This window comes from Lycium barbarum, chromosome 1, assembly GCF_019175385.1.
Source record: "Lycium barbarum isolate Lr01 chromosome 1, ASM1917538v2, whole genome shotgun sequence".
Classification (NCBI taxonomy): domain Eukaryota; kingdom Viridiplantae; phylum Streptophyta; class Magnoliopsida; order Solanales; family Solanaceae; genus Lycium; species Lycium barbarum.
In genome coordinates, this window is record NC_083337.1 from 147,999,756 (window position 1) to 148,020,042 (window position 20,287).

The following is a 20,287-nucleotide window of genomic DNA, read 5'->3' on the forward strand; positions in this document are numbered from 1 at the left end:
TTTGTTTTTTGTTGGTTAATGTAGGCAGCACAAGGCTCCAAGGTAACTTAGTTTTTTAGCCTTAAAGTTCGTCACAAAGTTAAAATATTAGCAAATCACAAGAAATTTTCTTAATTGCTCGATAAGATTCTCAAGAAAAAAGCTTTAATTATTCGATATAAAATGTCTTGTGTCCACCAACTAGCAGCTAGCATGATGGTTAAGGAACCGCTGGATACTTTAATCTCAAAAGTCCCAACCCACTCCCCTTTGCCACAAACATAATTATCAGTGGACAAAAAAATTAATTAAAAGGACCTTGAAGCAATGATAAAATTTGATTAACAGGACTAAAGGTTAATTATACGCACATTGGAATGGGAATCTTTCATATTTTTAGGAGTACTTATCTTATCTCTGTGTGAATTAAGGCAATTTGCAAGAATGGCATGTTTATTAATGGTGGAATTCTTTAAACTAGTGCTTTGGTTTAATGCATTCGTTGCACCTGTACTATCACTAATTCAGGGCCTTTGACCATGTTTATTTTTTGTCACATCTCAATTACTTGCCATGGAATTGTTATATCTGATTAAAGGATTAGTCTACATTATATCTGATTAAACGTATTTGCCTTATCTCACTGGTAGATAATGACAAATTCGAGGCTTACCTCTAATATTTTCGTTGATTTTTGCGATGATAAATTTATAGTTCCATCCTACTTCATTTTGTATGTGTTGTGAAGCATTTGAGCATAATCGATGGAGAAGATGATGAACAGTGATGGCAAATGTGCAGAACTTAGAGAGAGGAAATTGGGAGAGTTTATTGTTTGTTCATTCTCACAAAAGCAAGCATAAAATGTGTACAACTTCCTACTTATATTGACAGCTAAGCTGTAGAAGGAAAAATATCTAGACTTGGAGTATCAACTCCCATTATCTAACTAACTAACTTGCTTAGTATCCTAACTAACTGCGTACTACTCTTCACTGCATACATAAGGTACAACTCATACTAACTACCTATCTCTACACTCCCTCTCAAGTTGAGGGATGAAATACATTTATCATTCCCAACTTGAACACTATATCATCATGTAACTGTCTTCCTAAGCCTTTGGTTAGTAAGTCTGCTGTTTGATCTTTGCTTGGCACATATTCTGTCTTGATGATTCCTTGTTGAATCCTTTCCCGGATGAAATGGCAATCAATTTTAATGTGCTTAGTCCTCTTATGATACATTGGATTGGAGGCAATTTGTAAGGCTGCTTTACTAACACACTTCAGATCCATTGGCAACTCTAACTTCAACCCCAGTTCTTTTAATAAACTTTCAAGCCATACCAATTCTGCAACTGTGAATGCCATAGCCCTGTATTCAGCTTCAGCTGAACTCCTGGATACTGTGCTTTGTTTTTTAGACTTCCAAGAAATGAGGGAATCTCCCAACTTGATGCAGAAACCTGTCACAGATTTTCTAGACAACAAATATGATGCCCAGTCTGCAGCACAATGTGCTGTCACTTTGTTTGACTGTTTGTTGCTCATTAGCAATCCCAGACCAAGACTACCTTTTATATATCTCACCACATGTAAGGTTGCTTCATAGTGTGACACTTTTGGAGCATGCATAAACTGGCTCAGATGTTGTATAGCATAAGATATATCTGGCCTTGTGGTAGCTAAGTATAGTAGTCTCCCAATCAGTCTCTGGTACACTCCTTTGTCTTCCAACTCCTTGTCATTGCTCAGACCAAAAGCCTTGTCATTTCCAACATCAAAAGCCTTGTCATACTCAATGCTAGTTAGTTTTTTATTTGGTTCTAATGGAGTGGGCACTAGCTTGGCTCCTCCTAAACCACACTCTGATGTTAATTCCAATGCATATTTCCTTTGGTTCATGAGAATGACTTTTGTTGATCTAGCAAACTCAATTCCAAGGAAAAATCTTAAATCCCCCAAATCTTTCATTTTGAAGTTGTGATTCAATATGTCTTTTGCTTCTTCAATCAGTGATGAGCTGCTGCCCGTGATACGCAGATCATCCACATACACTAAAATGATCACAATATTAGTGCCACATCATTTAGTGAACAAGGAATAGTCTGATTTGCTTCGCTGAAAACCAGATTGTATCAAAGCAGTTGTCAATTTCATGTTTCATTGCCTGCTAGCTTGTTTAAGGCCATACAAGGATTTGAGAAGCCTGCATGCCTTAGAATGTGTCTCCCCCTGGCTGCCAAATCCTTGGGGCAGGGTCATGTAGACTTCCTCATGTAAATCCCCCCGCAAAAAGGCATTATAGACATCCATTTGAAAGAGAGGCCATGAGTACTGAGCAGCAATAGAAATGACACATCTCACTGTCATCATTTTCACAACTGGTGAAAAAGTGTCATGGTAATCTAACCCCTCTTGCTGAGTGAAACCTTTGTTAACAAGCCGTGCCTTATACCTTTCAACACTTCCATCAGCTTTGAACTTAACCTTGAACACCCACTTGTAACCAATGGCCTTTTTCCCTGCCGGAGGTCAACAACATCCCAAGTGTGATTGTCAATGAGAGCTTGTAACTCAAGGTTCATAGCCTGAACCCAAGCTGGATCCTGAGCAGCTTGGTGGAAGGTAGATGGTTCAGTGATAGAGGAAAAGGCATTAAGACAAGAAACATAAGAAGGTGATAGAAAAGAGTATGACACAGATTTAGAAATAGGATAAGGAGTAGAGGAAAAGGAGAGATGAGCATAGTCTGTAAGCCAGATGGAGGGCTTGGGCACTCTTGTGGACTTCCTAGAAGAGAGAGTAGGAAGAGGAGGATCTAAAGAGGGTTGAGGAGTGGGAGGAGAAGGGGTGGGGGAAGGAGGGAGTGGGCAGGTCGGTTGACACAAAGGTATCAAGGGGTGGAGTAAGTGAAGGAGTAAGAGTAGAAGAAGAGGCAGGTGAAGGAAGAGGAGAGACTAAGTCATCTGGGAGAGGTGGAGAATGCGGGGATGGAAGGACATCGGAAGGAAATGTTGGATCATGAGTGTCTAAGCTAGGATAAGTGAAGGGAGAAGGAGGAAGCAATGTAGATTTGGGGTACTTGAAGGGAAAAATGGACTCATGAAACACAATGTCTCTGCTGACAAAGAAGGAACCAGTGGAAATATTATACAATTTGTAACCTTTTTGGGTGTCTGAATAGCCCATAAAGATAGAAGGAATAGCCTTTGGTGAAAATTTATCTGAGTAATGAGGAGTACTAGCATAACAAAGACATCCAAACACTCTCATTTGATTAAGAGATGGAGGGGGAACCATGAAAGACCTCAAAAGGAGATTTGCCACCAAGAATAGTTGAAGGTAATCTGTTAATTAGATAGACTGCAGTAAGAAGACATTCACCCCAGAACTTAAGTGGAACATATGATTGGAACCTTAATGCTCTAGACATCTCTAGGAGATGCCTGTGTTTTCTTTCAGCCACCCCATTCTGTTGGGGTGTATGAACACAAGAACTCTGATGTATAATGCCAAGAGAGAAGAATAAAGCATTACAATGATTATTAAAGAATTCAAGGCCATTATCAGATCTGATTGTCTTAATAGAAGCAGAAAATTGAGTATGAACAAAATTGAAAACAATTCTGATCAGAACAACAGTGTCATTTTTTATTCTCATTAAGTATACCCAAGTCATTCTAGAGAAGTCATCTACAATGGTAAGAAAATATTTGAATCCATGATGAGTAGCCTGTCTATAGGGACCCCAGATGTCCATATGTACAAGTTCAAAAGGCAATACAGTTTTCTTGACATTAAGGGGGAAAAGGGTTCTAGTTTGTTTTGCAAGTGGGCATACTGTACAATGAAAGGAGTCTTTATTAAGTAGATTCTTCAAGGATGGAATTCTGAGAAGTACTGATGGAGGAGCATGACTCAATCACTGGTGCCATGTAGAGCATTGCAATGATTGTGTGGTAGATAGACACTGAGTAGAAACACTTGCAGAAGAGTAAGCTTGAGGAGGCTGTGACAACACTGTTGTAGAAGGGACATCAGGTGCTTTGACAGGCGATGGATGCTTGGTAGATTGAAGTATGTAGAGTCCATCCTTCTTCTTACCAATCCCCCTCACTCTGCCAGTGCATAGGTCCTGAAAGAGACAGAATTCAGGATAAAAACCAACCATGCATTGTAAGGCCTTAGTTAACTTTGAGACTGAGAGAAGATTGTAATTGAAATAAGGAACACATAGCACATTTTGCAAAGTATCATCGAAGAGAGAAATTGTTCCAATATGTGTGACATGAGTAGTTTGACCATTAGGCATGTGTATTTTGCTAGAATTAGGTGGAATAGGATCTGAGTGAAGCAACAATTTAAGGTTGAAACCATGTGATTACTAGCTCCAGAGTCAATCACCCATGAATGAGATTCCAAACCTGTATGGGAAGCAGAGTTAGAGAATATACCTGCCATGTTAATAGTTGCATTAGGGGGAGGTGAGTTCACTGTTGGATCCTGCTTTGTGAGGTGCAGTACCTGCTGATACTGGGTAGGAGTAAGTTGTGGAGCTGCACTCATGTGATGAAGAGGGATTGAGCTGTAAGATGGAGTGGTTTGTGCAAGAGGTGGAGTTGCAGTAGTGCTGCTACATGCTGTAGTATTCAAGTTGGGAGATTGTGTAGTGTTTCCTGATGATAACTGATCCAATCCATCATTATATTGCACATTGTTTACTCTAGGTGGTGGTCTAGGATTCCCATGATTTTGCTGCTTGTTGAAGGATTTCCTCTTATGGATCTTGTAGTGTGGTGGATAACCAATCAACTTGTAACAACCTTTCATGGTATGCCCATGAAGCTTGCAATGATCACAGAATTGATCAGAATTTTGTTGATATCTGTTATTTTGACCAGAATCCTGTGGATACCTATTGTGTTGTATGGTGACTAATGCAGTTGGATCATTTAAACTCAGATGTTGAAGTGATATTGATTGAGCTATCACATTTGACTGCATTCTGTGACTTTTATCTTGCATAATCATGCTATAAGCTTGGTTCAAATTTGGGCTAGGAACTGTCAGAAGAATTTGACTACGAGATTGGGCATAGGTTTCATTAAGTCCCATCAGAAATTGCATCAAACGTTGTTGTTCCATATGTGCCATATACTCCTTATGTTTATCACCATACTTATCACAATCACAAGCAGGCATAGGTACTAAAGATATGTATTCATCCCAGACATTCTTCAATCTAGAGAAGAATTCAGAAACTGAGTTGGTTCCCTAATTCATAGTGTAAATCTCACGATGAAATTGATAAACTCGAGTGAGATTACGTTTATCAAATCGTTCCTTCAGGTCAATCCACACGCTATGTGCATTAGATGAATATCGAATTCCATGCCCCAGATCCTTTGAGACAGAGTTGGTAATCCAAGACAAAACAAATGCATTGCATCTATCCCATTCATGTTCTAGGTCACCTTTATATTGTTCCTTTCGACATTTTCCCTCTATGAATCCTATTTTATTTTTAGCAAGTAATGCTACTTTCATCGAATTACTCCACGCGGCATAATTTTCAATTCGAGTTAATTGTTGAGGAGCTAAAATGCTACCTGGTGTGTTAGATGGATGCAAATAGAGAGGACTTCGTGGATGAATATTTGTAAATTTCTCCACTGTTGAATCTGCTGCACTTGTTTCAGATCCATTTCCAGTCTCCGTGATCTCCATTTGAGCTTAAGATGAACTTGATTGGTTCTTCAATGCCGGAATTCAACTGAACCAGTTTTAGGGCAAAGTCTTCTATGATTCAAATTGCGATTCACTAACAATCGATAAGCTCAAACAATAACGCCAATTGATCTATGGCTTTGATACCATGTTGAGTGAAACATTTGAGCATAATAGATGGAGAAGATGATGAACAGTGATGGCAAATGTGCAGAATTTAGAGAGAGGAAATTGGGAGAGTTTATTGTTTGTTCATTCTCGCAAAAGCAAGCATAAAATGTGTACAACTTCCTATTTATATTGACCGCTAAGATGTAGAAGGAAAAATATCTATACTTGGAGTATCAACTCACATTATCTAACTAGTTAACTTGCTTAGTATCCTAACTAACTGCTTACTACTCTTCACTGCCAGGTTCTTACTTGGATGAGTCAATGAGTGTCACATATCTCATATAAATATCAATGAGTTAAATTTAGAGCCCGTTTGGATTGGCTTATAAGTTGTTTTCAGCTTTTTTGAGTATTTGGCTGGCCAACTTAAAGTCATTTTATGCTTAAAATAAGCTCAAAAAAATAATTGAACCCATTTGACTTAGTTTATCTAAAGCAGCTTATAAGCTGAAAACAGCTTATAAGCCAAAAAAAATAAGTTGGACTACCCCAACTTATTTTTTTCAGCTTATAAGCTGCAAACAGCTTTAAGCTGTAAGTCAATCCAAACGGGCTCTTAATTAATTAAATGAGGGTTTAGTAGTTAAGATATTGACATTTTTGTATATTAGCTCCTAAAAGTTTGGCAATTTCACAATTCACAATTTTACAACAACATACCCAATGTAATTTTACAATTAGGGTCAGGAGATAGAATGTACGCAGACCTTACCTTCTACCTTGACAGGTAGAGAGGTTATTTTCGATAAACCCTCGACTCAACTAAGACATACAATTTACAATTCTAGCATCAGATTTTCAGATGCTTTAATTAATTAATTAATGTACAATCGTACACTTATCATTGAAATTACGTTTCTAGAGAATAGAGATCTTTCTCCGGGTAAAAGTCAGCGAAAAAAAGAAAGAAAGAAGAGAATACTCTAAAAACTTAAAATTCATGAAGTGAAGAAGGAAGTTAGCTTTAGAAATTTCGTTGTGAATTTGTGATCCACAGACCAAGACTACCAGAAACGAACCAAGACATGAATATTCGGGGCTCTCATGTTGCTGTTTTACTAGTTTAATCTCCTTTTAATTTTTCATAGAGAAAGAAACAAATATGGAATTGTGGAGTACTAATTAAATGCTTGAACCACCTTCAACTAAATGCTGGAAAATTAGCTTTAATGTGTTCAAACACCCTTGTTTTATTCCATCATGCTCCCATCTCATACTCCAAATCTAGACCTACTTCAAACGATATCTCTCTACCCTAACTAAAATTCCATGAGGAAAAAAAACAAAAACTACTTTGAATTTTTGAAGCTTGAAAAATCTTGCTTCCTCTGGTCTATTGCCTTGAACTAGCTTCAAAAATATTGGAACAATACCCCAAAGTACATCTTGAAACAGAGACGTGCATTTCCTCAACCTCAACTTATATTAGCAACATTCAAGTGAATCTGCTTATATATATGATTTGAGAATTGAAATTATACCCATGAAATGGTCCTTTTGGTTTGTTACCAAACATTTGTACCTCGATCTCAAATATGCTAAGGGCTTTTTGGTTGTGTCTGTTATTTGAGAACACTGAGATATATGTTAAAACCCCAAAACGAAATAGTAGAACAAAATGCAAGACAAAGGACAATCAAGGAAACAACTCAGATCCAAGATTTTATTTGAGAAACAGAAATACTATGTCTGTACAATTGCTTCCGGAGCAAATACATTGTTCATTTGTACTACTATGTTTTACGCTATAATCCCCCCCCCGAAAAAAAAAGTAAAATAACACTGCAGGATCTATAAAAACCACCATGGTTTAATCCTGCAACATATAGAAGAGTATCATTGTACTCTTAAAAACAAAAGTGCAAATGGCAAGTCTTTTCTTTCGTCTGTTTGCACTTCCCAGTTGGAAATCCAGAGAAATTAAAACTGTTTGATTACAACAAGTGGATTTCAAAATATTCAATTTCCAGGTTCCTGTAACTCGAGAACCCAAGCTGAAAAAAACTCCCTTTAATTTCCTGCTAAAGAGAGAATTCATCTTCTTCTAGCCCTGTCATAAAAAAAGCTTCAAACAGGGATTGTTCTTCTCAAACTCCACATCCTAAGCCTCTTGCTTCTGATCCTTTCATTATCCTTAGCCTCTTACATGATGATAAGAACATTCTGAAATATCATCAAAACAACCCCACATCAGAATTATTACGGATAATTACATTTTTAGCCTCTTACATGATGATAAGAACATTCTAAAATATCATCAAAACAACCCCACATCAGAATTAATACGGATAATTACATTTTTCAAAAGAATAATAGCCTATTAAGTAAAAATATACATATTATATACACAATATATACATAATCAGCGTGTAGATTTTGTATATTTTGGCTAGCCCCTAAATAGTTTATGAAATAAATGGTTCTTAAGCAAGCAACCCCATATGAGAAATCTAAAAACTTGGTTCCTAAAAATTGGGAAAAAATGGATTAAAGATTTCAAGAACTTACGGAAAAGGAACATCTCCAACAAGCATCAAGTCACCATCTTTATCTTCATAAGCAGGTGCAAATTCAGACCCTTTATACCCTTCTCTTTCTGAATATTCACCTATGGTTAGCTTGAACATCTTCTCCAATGCCTCAAGGAGTTCTTTATAACCCTGATACATTTTCAAATCAATTTTTCTAAGATAAGGTGCTCCATCCATGCTAACTTTTACATACATCCCAGATTCAGTTTCTGTCTTCTTTTGTGGGAAGTTATTTTTCCTGTTAGATCTCACTGGTGGCCACCCCACAATTTGTGCCCTGCAAACAATTTTATCATTTCAAAGTTTAGTCCTTTTCTCAAAAATCTTATAGCTAGAAAAAATTCAAAGATCTTAAAGTGGAAATACCAAGACTTACTTGGCAACAGGTGGGGTTTTGGCTGAATTAGAGTTTGATTCACAATCTTCATCCTCAGGTAAAGCCCTCTTGTTATTCTTAGAATTTGACACAATTTCCATTTCTGACCCTGGTAAACCCAATCTAAGCTCAGTTGCCTTGAGATTCAGATCTTTTTCATGAGCCAAAACAGAGTCCATCTTTCACAAAATGATTCTTGAAAATTAAACCTTTGCAAAATTTTCTTACTTTTCCAAGATTGATGTTTTTCTTCTTCAAGATTGCTTTGAGATAATGCTAAGTAGTGAGTTGCTGACTTGCTGTTATATAAAGGGAAAGTGAAAGGATAGATTTGTATATAGAGGGGCTTTTTAGGTAGTGGAAAATTGGGAAAAAAGAAAAAGAAAAAATAGTGGTAAGAGTACATGAAATTGGGACAAGACAAGCAAAGTTGTCGGCAGGAAGAGTTGCAAGTGATGATGTATTAGGGGGACAAGAATTGGACAAGTTAGGCTGCCCATGTGGTCCTGTGAAAGAAGACTTTAGTGTATGGGACGGTCATGATTCACTTTGGAAATCTGTGGGAGTAAAATCAGGAACGTTAGACCGTCTCAATTAAGATAAGATAAGCATTACTCACAATTTACAAATACATTGAACTGGAAATCAAATATTTTTCGCTTTATTTGGAATTTTGAAGTTAGAGTTGTGTTTGGTTATAAATTTTTTTTAAAATATTTAATTTTTTAAATGTATTGAAAGTGAAAAAACTAAATAGATTTTAAATATTTTTCAAATTTTTGCTTGAAAAGTTTTTCGAATTCCAAATAATTTTAAGTTGTATTTGAAATTTTTATAACTGAATACTAATTTTCAATTAAAGTTAAAAAAAAAAAAACCGAAAACAAGTAAAAAAAATACTCATGGTTCCTAAATATTTCTACATTCTTTGTTTTAATTTTCGGGTTTGAACTTGAAAATAATTATTTTTAAAATGTAACTTTTTAACGCGAATTCAAATTAATCGAATTCCAAAATAAATACTGAACATTAGGTGAGGAAAAAAAATACGTAGACATTAAGCATGAAGTCCAATTTGTAAAAGTGTTGTGAAAAGTGAAAATTTACAAGTTAAAATTAAGTATTCCCTCCGTTTTAATTTATGTGAACCCATTTGACTGGGCACAACATTTAAGAAAGAGTGAAGATTTTTTAAACTTGTGGTTCAAAATAAGTCTTGAATATTTGTGTGACTGTAAATCATTTTATAAAGTAAATTTGTTTCCAAATTAGGAAAGAGATCATTTATTTTGTCACGAACTAAAAAGGAAATAGATTTACAAAAATTGAAACAGAAGGAGTATAATATTTTACTTGAAATATACCTTCAAATTAATATTTTTATATTTCAGTTAGAGTTAGAGTTCAAATATTGAAGTATTGAGAATAATCATGGTCATTATTATATTTGTAAATACTGAAATTGTATTTATTCGAAAAGGGCCCTTAAGAGAAGCACCACCACATACTAAGGTATTAATTAATTAAAATGAAGTAATAAATACTACTGGTATGATATAAGTGATTCCATTATATAATGACAACTGTGGTGAGTAGTGGGTCCTAGTATAGGGGAGAATTAGAAAGGGGGAAAAGAAGCCTGTTTGGCCCAAGCTTAGTGATTAATGGGTAATTTGCAGGATTGGCCGGGGGTAGAGGTGTCAAAATGGGCAGGCCCAATCCAATCCAGCTCAGCCCAACTCTAAAGGGCCAAAGAATTAAATGGACTGGGACGGGCTGACCCTTTTAATTGAAGGGCTAGCAAAATGGCAGCCCAACCCAGCCCTAAGTGGGCCGCGGGCTAGGACCGGCTAACCCTTTAAATTTTTTCGTCTTCCAAAATAATATTTTCTAAGTGATTTTTGGTACAATTTGAACATGAAATTTTTGAAATATGAAATAAAATCATCTATCACCCATTCTTGCGCAAATTCATATCATAGAAGAAAAGATTCAAGAGAACACTAATTCAGATCACGTTCAAAAGAAATTAAACATAATATAAATTCTAAGACCAAAAAGTATTACTCCAGTTTCTAATTACTACTCTTTTCTCATTACATTTTATCTTTTTGTTTAATTTACTTATATTTTTTTTAAAATTAATTAATTTATTATTCTTTTCTGACCTCGAGGGCTAGCCTCAGCCCAATTCTTGAGGCCGGCGGGCCAAGAGAGGCTGAGCTTTTGAGCCTGGCTTTTGAGCCTGACTTTTACTAGTTAGCATTGTTATGCACTTCTATATCAATTATGCATATTATTGAAAATTTAAAATATAATTCTTAATAATTTAAGTATTATAAAATGTTAGATGTAGTCAGAAATGAGACAAGACCCTGTGCAATATACAAATCATATTAAACTTTTAGTTTTTGGATTCAGTATATAATTTTATTTATGATAATCAATAAATTCTAAAGAGAATATATGATTGTACGCTATAACACTTTTTATTTTCTAAATTAAACAAATACAATATACAATGCAATATAATCAATAAATTCTAAAGAGAATATATGATTGTACACTATAACACTTTTTATTTTCTAAATTAAACAAATACAATATACAATGCAATTGATACGATATTATAGCTGTTTAAATTCTATTCATTTAGTTATTCACATATTAATTAGGTAAGACTTATTTTTTTAACTATTATTATCAAAACTGATGTTACTTTAGCTGATAATATTATTGAAGACATTAAATCAAAATCTAAAACTGACTATTATAGCTATTATGCCACGCATTACCATGGATTTTTAGTACTCGAAGCAAAATTATTTATTTAGCTAAAATGTTTTATTTTAAATAAATTTTTGTGGCTAAAAGGTTATTATTGCTACCATAAATCTCAAGTCGTGGCAAAACTAATAATTAGCTACAGAGTTTTATTATAACAAAAAATTTGTGGCTATATCATTTAACTATTGCCATAATCTTTTATAATTTGATGCAAAAATGTTTATTTAGCTACAATTTTTTGTTTCAAAAAATTTATTGTTGCTAAAGGTTACTGTACTACAGTAAGTTCCAACTCGTGGCAAAAAATAATAATTAGCTACGGAATTTTATTATAGCTAACATTTTGTGGCTATATCATTTAACTATTGCCACAATTTTTTTATAACTTGAAGCAAATATATTTATTTAGCTACAACATTTTGCTTCAAATAATTTATTGTGGCTAAAAGATTACTATCACTATAGTAAGTTTCAACCCGTGGCAAAAAATTTAATATTAGCTACGATATTTTATTATAGCAAAAAAATCTGTGGCTATATCATGTAACTATTGCCACAATGTTTTATAACTTGAAGCAAAAATCCTTATTTAGCTACAATATTTTGTTTCAAATAATTTATTGTGGCTAAAAGGTTACTATTGCTACAGTAACTTTATTGCGTAGCAAAAACTTATGATCAACTATAAAAGTTTGTCGTAGCAATAAAGTTGTAGCTATTTAGGTAATTATTGCCACGATTGTTAGCAATTATAGCAAAAATGAGGAATTAGCTTTGTCAATTTGATTCTCGTGGCTAAGAAATTTTACGAAATTGTAGATAGCTACGGAATTCATATTTTTGTGGCTATTACTAGGTAATAGCTACGACTTTTAAATTCATAGCTTAGATTTCGTAGCTATAGATACACTGTGTTGTAGTGGTAGTTGTTCTCCGGAAACACTTTTGAGAGAAATGCACTAGCACTTTTTAAAAGCTTGACCATACACTAATTGCTGCTTAAAAGTGATTCTTAAATTAATTGACAAAACACAAACTGCTTCTCAACAAAAGTAGTTTTTTGAAAAACACTGTTCAAAATAGATGCTTGGTCAAACATGCTATAAAAACTTGTTTGGATGAGCTTATAACTTATGACTTATAAATAAAATATCATAAGTTAAAGAATATGAAATTGTTTTTAGCAGAATACTTATAATTTTTAATATTATGAGATTTTTCGACACAGCTTTTAATTTAATCAAATCATAATACGTACACTAAATACCGAGCGAAAAGCGAAAAAAACGCAAAGTTCCAATTTCTAGGCGCATAAACTGAATCGGTAACAGTATCCTTTGCCTCATTCATTTATCTATTTTGTGTCAGTCACGTAACCATACTTATACTCTAGCTTCTCATGTTTGTATGTATGTACGTCAGTGATTGCGCAATTTGACCTTGTTTTCGGGGAATTTTCATATAAAAAGTCCAAGATACATCTTTCAATGGTTTGCTAACTTATCTACTTAGCACTTGGTCAACTTTTCGAAAAAGAAAAGTCTTGGAGAAGTAATTTTTAGTGCAATTTTGATGCAAAACAAAGATGAATTAGAATGGAGTTGTTTCTTTCTGAAGTTGTACAAGTCTTTCCGTAATGTAATTTCTATTTTGTATACTTTCTTACTCGAGATTCTGCAAAATCAAGAGGGTAGAGATTTATATAGTTTACTATCTGAACAACTTCTCTAATTTCCTAAAATTTGCAATAAAATATGCGAGTGGTGCTCTCTTACAACCGAAAGTCACTAGAATAAGGCCATCATGTTGCTGGCCTCTTGAGAGTTATTCAGTTATTCTGAAAAGATTTTCCTGATTCTCAGAAATCATGTTAACTGAAAATATATTCTTCTTCTTTCTAAGCCAATATAAAATTATCAATATCTACTCATTTATCATGAGATATGCCGTTGACACCGTCCAAGGGACACAACACTAGCTTTCATTAAAAAAAGTTTTTAAAGTTTTTTTTTTAAAAAAAAAGTTTCAACTTCAGAGAGTCAACTATAATTCACAAATTTTGATGATAAGATGAATATGCGATTTTGAAATGCTTGTTGTAACACTTTTATAGTTTAGTTGTAATCTTTTTACATTTTTTAGCTAATTTCCTGACACCAGATTGCTTTACCCTTTCCCTCTAAAATGGGAAAATTAAGGAGCAAGCATATGATGATCAATAAAGTGGTTGCAAATCATGAAGATCGGGGTTCAAATTTAAAAGAGACAGAGAATTTTAGGTATGCACTTCTATATCTAAAGTTGATCAACAGAGTTATCCGATACTTGTACCGATGGAGATTGCAAATTAAATTAACCGAGATGAACGCAAACATCATTTTCATAAAAATAAATAAAATTAAACAGTCGACTGGAGGTTCCTCGGGCCTTCCAACTTGAGCGGGGGTGACGAAGTCGAAGCTGAGCCAAACTGAAGCCCTACTTTGAGTGTTTTAGTTCATCTAAAGATATAGGAGATGATATCTCAGATGGTCACTCAACTATGAGTGTTTCACTCATAAAATCACTTAACTTTGTTTTATAACCAGAAAGTCACTCAACTATTGGTGTTTCACTCAGAAATGCACTCAACTATTAGTGTTTCACTCAGAATGTCACTCAACCATTGGTATTTCACCTACAAAGTCACTCAACCTATTTGAGTGATTTTTTAATTACATTTTCCTAATTCTTATTTAAAGTCAAAATTGTAAGAAATAAATAAGTACCCATTTTAATCATTTTATTGACCCGACCCACTAAAAATATATTGATCAAGAACTTTTATTTTACCCTCATTCCCACTAAATATATTATTAGGTAGTACTAGTAGTATTTTATTTACTATTTATGTCGTTAGTTTTAAATAATTTTGTCATTGATCTTTGTTAATTCTTATTAACAAACAAATTTATCTCGTAAATAAAATACTAGCCTCGATCATAATCGTAGATCATTTTGTAAAAAAATCGATTATCAAATACATCTATTTATAAGAAATAGCAAAGCTCAATGACTTATCAATTATTTAAAAGTAACAACATAACTGGTAAATAAACTACTAAATTCGATCACAAATGTTGATTAATTTATAAAATCAAATCTCGATAGACTCGACTTTCTAGATAAATTCGTTTGTTAATAAGAAATAACAAAGACACAAATTATTTTAAACTAACGACATAACTAATAAATAAAATACTACTACTACTACCTAATATTATATTTGGTGGGAATGAGGGTAAAATAAAAAGTCTCGGTTATTATATTTTTAGTGGGTCGGGTCAATAAAATGGTTAAAATGGATACTTGTTTATTTCTTATAATTTTGACTTTAAATAAAGATTAGCAAAATGTAATTAAGACGTCACATAAATAGGTTGAGTGACTTTGTAGGTAAAAAACCAATATTTGAGTGACTTTCTGGTTAGAAAACAAAGTTGAGTGACTTTCTGAGTGAAACACCAATAGTTGAGTAACTTTCTGGTTAGAAAACGAAGTTGAGTGACTTTCTGATTAGATTACGCAGTTGAGTGACCTTCTGAGTAAAACACCAATAGTTGAGTGACCATTTGAGTTCTAAGTGAAACACCCGTAGTTGAGTGACCATCTGAGATATTATCTTGAAGATATAAGCTAGAAGCTGATTTTCTTATTAAGCCCATGGATTTAAGTGTTTTTTTTTTTTAAATCTAATACGTCAGTGTTACCATTTTCCTCCTGTTATAAATTATATCAATCCCTTTTGTAAACATAAATATCATCTTCGAATACTGAAAAGAGAGTCCACCATAAAGAATGTTCTAAAAACTCACGAGGGTAACTATAGTAATTTTAGGGATTAGATTTTCTACTCTTTCTTCTCTTATTAAATTAGGGTTTGAACTGTGATATACAATATTCGTCTAATATACCATGAAGACCACCGCCGACCAATGGTATAGTGGATTCATCGATCAAATCCTAGTTTTTACATATGTTAGTAACTCCTTTGACATTTCTTTCGAAGAATATAAACAAAATTTACGTAAAACGACGTATTCCGCGATCGGCAGTGTAGGAATACCCTTCATTTTCAGGTAGTTATAGCCCCAACAGACATGCCTTTGATATTTAATGTGTATTTAATTCAACAAGTCTGGAATATCAATGTAAGGAGAAAGCACTCAAAGTAGTGGTGGTGAATTAAGCGTGAGTTTGCGTGAAGCATAAGAGCAACAAGGATATAGTGACAAATTTTGTGTTCTTCCATATATTTTTTTTCCCAAGTATTTTCTTGTGACCACAAGATTTTTGAAGGCTGTTCTTTTTGGAAATTTGAGGGGAATGACTCGTCAAAGAACTTGAAAACTAGCTAGCTTAGTTTGAGATGATTGCCAAAGTTTTAAGATTTGACAATGGGTAACGTAACACAGTGAACGAAGCTAGAATCCTCACCAAGGAGAATCAATTATAAAAAGAAAAAGTTAACATACAAATAAGGTAAGAAAATTCAACATCTATTACATATACTAATTATGTGAGGCTCTTACTAAGCCCGGGCCCAAACTCAAAATATAAAAGTAGATATTTTAATTAAAGAAATATAATTTGTGTTAGTACAAGTGTATAACAACAACAACAACTATATACCCATTATAGTCCCACAAGCGGGTAATTACGTTAGTAATAATTAAATTTCATATAAGTATATTTTCAATATATGAAAGCAAAACTTTCATTCCACTCCTTTAATATTTTAACTTCCATTTTGATGAAATTATTTACTTCAAATCAAATGCGGAGCCAGAATTTGACATTTATAAGTTATGTATCCTAATTTTCTGAAGTTATTTAGTTCTAGATAAATAATCCATACATAGTTAATGAACTTTTAAGACAAATACATAATTTAACTTGTGCAGCGAATAGAGTTGTTCCTCCCTTAATTAGGGATTAGGGATTCGAACATGGATATGGAAAAAATCTTTGGAGGGAGCGCTTCCCCCGAATGGGCGCGATACAGTGCGAATTATCTGGATTAATTGGGCTCAAATGCGGATATCGAGCACCAAACAGAAAACCAAAGAACATGAAAAACGAGGTAGGAGGTTTGATAGCTTTTGAAAAGTAGACCTTAAAAACAAACAAAAAACAAATTTGACTTAAATAAATAAGATTAGGACCTAAAAGTAATTAATTAAAAAGTTTAAAAAAAAATTGGAAATTCTTGTGAGGACTACAAAGGCCCTAAGTTTGCCCTTATATATAGTAGTAATATAAGCAAAAGTTAACCTTATATGTACAATGTAATTTTCTAGCAAATGAGATTTGACCATGTGTACCTCTTAATTTTCATTAATGTAAGTGTTTGGTTAAGCATAAACCCGTCAACCGGTCCGGTTTTACCGGTTCAAACCGGTAAACCGTATATTTTGTACCGGTCCGGTTTCAATTTTTTTGAAACCGGAACCGGTTAAACCAGTAAAACCGGAACCGGAACCGGTAAACCGGTGGAATTTAATTTAATTTTTTTTTTAGTTTGTAGCCGTTGCAGCTTGGGCCCAAATTGGACCGTTGGGCAACGGTCCATTTGCAAAAATGGCCGTTTCCAAACGGCCCCAACTCTTTTTTCCCCCCAAACTTTTTTTTTTTAACACTTTAACTCATCCCCCACCCCTAAACCCCTCTCCATTTCCATTTTAATCCACACCAATTCACTCTTCTCTTTCTCTCAAATCTCAATCTCTCAATTATAGTTACTTTGCAACAATTAGCCACTTTAAATTTCTCTCAAATAAATATTATAAAGTCTTATTATAGTTTCAATTATTAATTTTGCAATTATAATATTGTTGGTGGAGGTGGTAATTTTGCAACAATCCGAAGTAGCTTTGGTGGATTTGCAATTATAGCCGCCTTCACTTTGTTGGAAATTAGTCCGGCAATTTGGTACCTTCGTTCCAACTCTATCTTTATTTTTCGCAATTTAATTCTAGCAATTTAATTTGTTGCAATTCATTTTCTTGTGATTTATTTGAGTGTGATTTAAATTAATTCTATTTAATAATGGCGAAGAGATTTAGACGTGATGTCGGTAGTAGTGGTATTGTTAGGCGTGGGCTTAATGAGGAAACATTTGTGGAAGAAACACCTAATTTAGGTATTGATATTGGTGGAAATAATCCACTTTTAGTTCATGAGGCAATGCAACAACATTATACCGACACTTTTAATGAAATTGATGATGATGATGAAACACAACCCCCCGAAAATTCCATAGGAGATACATGCCCTGCACAATCACATACACAAGACAAACCGCCTAGAACTCGTAAGTCAACCACTAAAATTTGGAAATTTATGACTAAGGATAGGGAAAGCCAAACAGCTAAATGTACCCTATGTGGACAAATATTTACTTTTAATGCTTCTAATAATACAAAGGCGATTGGTCTTTTAAAAAAGAACTAAACCCTCCGCTAAGAAATATGTTTCATGTAAGATGTAGTTGTCACATTTTAAACTTAATTGTTAAAGATGATCTTGTGCGTTTTGACGATTCTATTAAAAAAGTACGAGATGCGGTTGCGTTTCTTTTTTGTAATGCTAATAGGGGAAGAATTAGAGATTTTAAGAATACTTGTGTGGAAAATAACCTTAGACCTAGGAAAATTCAAGTAGAAATTGAGACTAGGTGGAACTACGCTTACATTATGCTACAACAAGCATATGAGTATAGGATTCCTATATAACAAGTTCACAACAAATATAATATTAATAGTGATGATTGGTTAAATTTTACGGATTGGGAAGATGTTAAGGAATGTGTTGAACTCTTAGAATTTTTTTATAATACAACTCTTGCTTTTTCTAGACAATTCTATCCCACGGTAACCGGAATTTTAGCCTACTTAGCGGAAATAGCTAGAGTTTTACAAGAGTATAAATATAAACCCGGTTATCAAGCGGCTATTTTTGATATGACAATAAAATTTAAGAAGTATTTTTCTCCCATCCCAACTTTATTTATATTGAGTTCTCTTTTAAATCCTTGTTTAAAAGTGTCTTATACTAAAGCATTGGTTGGTCAAATTTATACATTTTTAGAAATTGAAGAGGGGTTCAACCATCTTTAGCTGAAGCCGAAACCGCTATTGATGACGAGTTTAGAAAAGTTTTTACTCATTATTCTAATTTGGAAGAACATGCTACACCCGTTGCTCCACGCCCTACTACTTCTCAAAGTAGCAAAAAGGGCTTGTCGGGTTTAAAAGTTTTACATTCACATCCAACTCCTTCTGTAATGCAAACTTTGATGAATATCACTTTTATTTGATGCAGCCAAATGTGGATATCAAGGAACTAGATGAGCTGGACGTCTTAGCATGGTGGAAGAAATACAAGGCAAGTCATCTGATACTCTCAAGAATGGCTCGAGATATCCTTACGGTTCAAGTATCAACCGTGGCTTCGGAGAGTGCATTTAGCCAGGGAAGACAACAAATTGGAGACCCAGCTTTAGCTTGCAAGTACTAGTGTGCATTCGCGATTGGATTAGATCGGAGCGACGCAACCAAAACTTAGAAGCGGAGGAAGGCGAAGAGGAAAAGATTGAAGATTTGATAGCAAGTGGACCGGACCAAATGGAAGACTTTGAAGATATCTCCGTGGCCGAATATGATATGGGGGAAATTAACCAAATGATTGAGAATTGGTGATTTTATTATTCTACTATTTCTTTGCAACTCATGTATTATTTGCAAGTTAAAAAAAACTACAACTCGCAAATAAATGTTATCCAAGAATGAATAAAATATATGGCTCATTGAGCTTTCTTCTATTTACTTGTGTTCATATTTTTACTTATATTAAGTTAGGAATATACCTAAAATATACTAAGAACATACTTATAATATACATGATACATCTACTTAAATTAAAAACTAGAAAGTTATATACTTGAAAGATAACTAAAATATAGTAAGAATATACTTATAATATATATTATACATATAACTTAAACATATATATATATATATATATATACACACACGTATATGCTGTATTGCTGACTTGCTGTTAACCTGTTAGTCAGTAAATATATAAACTTTACTTATAAACTTATATAACATATGTAAATATACCTACAATATACTAATAAATACTATAATACATATATATACTATACAAAAGACAAAAAAAAAAAGAGGTTTTGGACGTTTTGAACCGGACCGGTTCCGATTTCGGGTTTCTAACCGGTAAACCGGAACCGGTGGCAGATTCCGGTTTTTAGACCGGAAACCGGCCGATTTTATAACTGGTTGCCGATCCGGTTCCTGTTCAAACCGGTTGACACCCTTAGTTAAGCATCACTTATAAACACCCCTCCAAATTTTCTCCGTAACATGCACTATCTCACTTTCCCTACTTCTTTTTGTTTATAACAACCGACAATTTATTATTTTTGGATAATAGTAGTATTTTGTTCTTTTATTTTAAAATTTCAATTTAAACAGATATATAGGAATTTTTTGTTTTAATTCCAGTTAATCATTTTCTTTAATATACTTCAGATTAATTTAATTTACTTATTTTCTCCATATATCAAAGCTAAACATTCAACTAACCTATACTGTATCCTATATAATATAAACATAAGGAGGGATCAAGAGTATGATTCTAAACAA

The 20,287-nt window shown here is 33.8% G+C and overlaps 1 protein-coding gene across 1 annotated transcript; it reads right to left on the bottom strand.

The window, feature by feature from the left end:
* Positions 1–7,521: 7,521 nt before the first annotated feature.
* On the bottom strand, positions 7,522–9,118 carry LOC132642611 (auxin-induced protein 22D). Its single transcript, XM_060359712.1, has 3 exons — positions 8,793–9,118; positions 8,394–8,693; positions 7,522–8,048 (listed from the first exon to the last, which is right to left on the bottom strand). The coding sequence occupies exons 1-3, from the start codon at positions 8,969–8,971 to the stop codon at positions 7,973–7,975; spliced, it is 555 nt and encodes a 184-aa protein (XP_060215695.1). The 5' UTR covers positions 8,972–9,118; the 3' UTR covers positions 7,522–7,972.
* Positions 9,119–20,287: the final 11,169 nt, after the last annotated feature.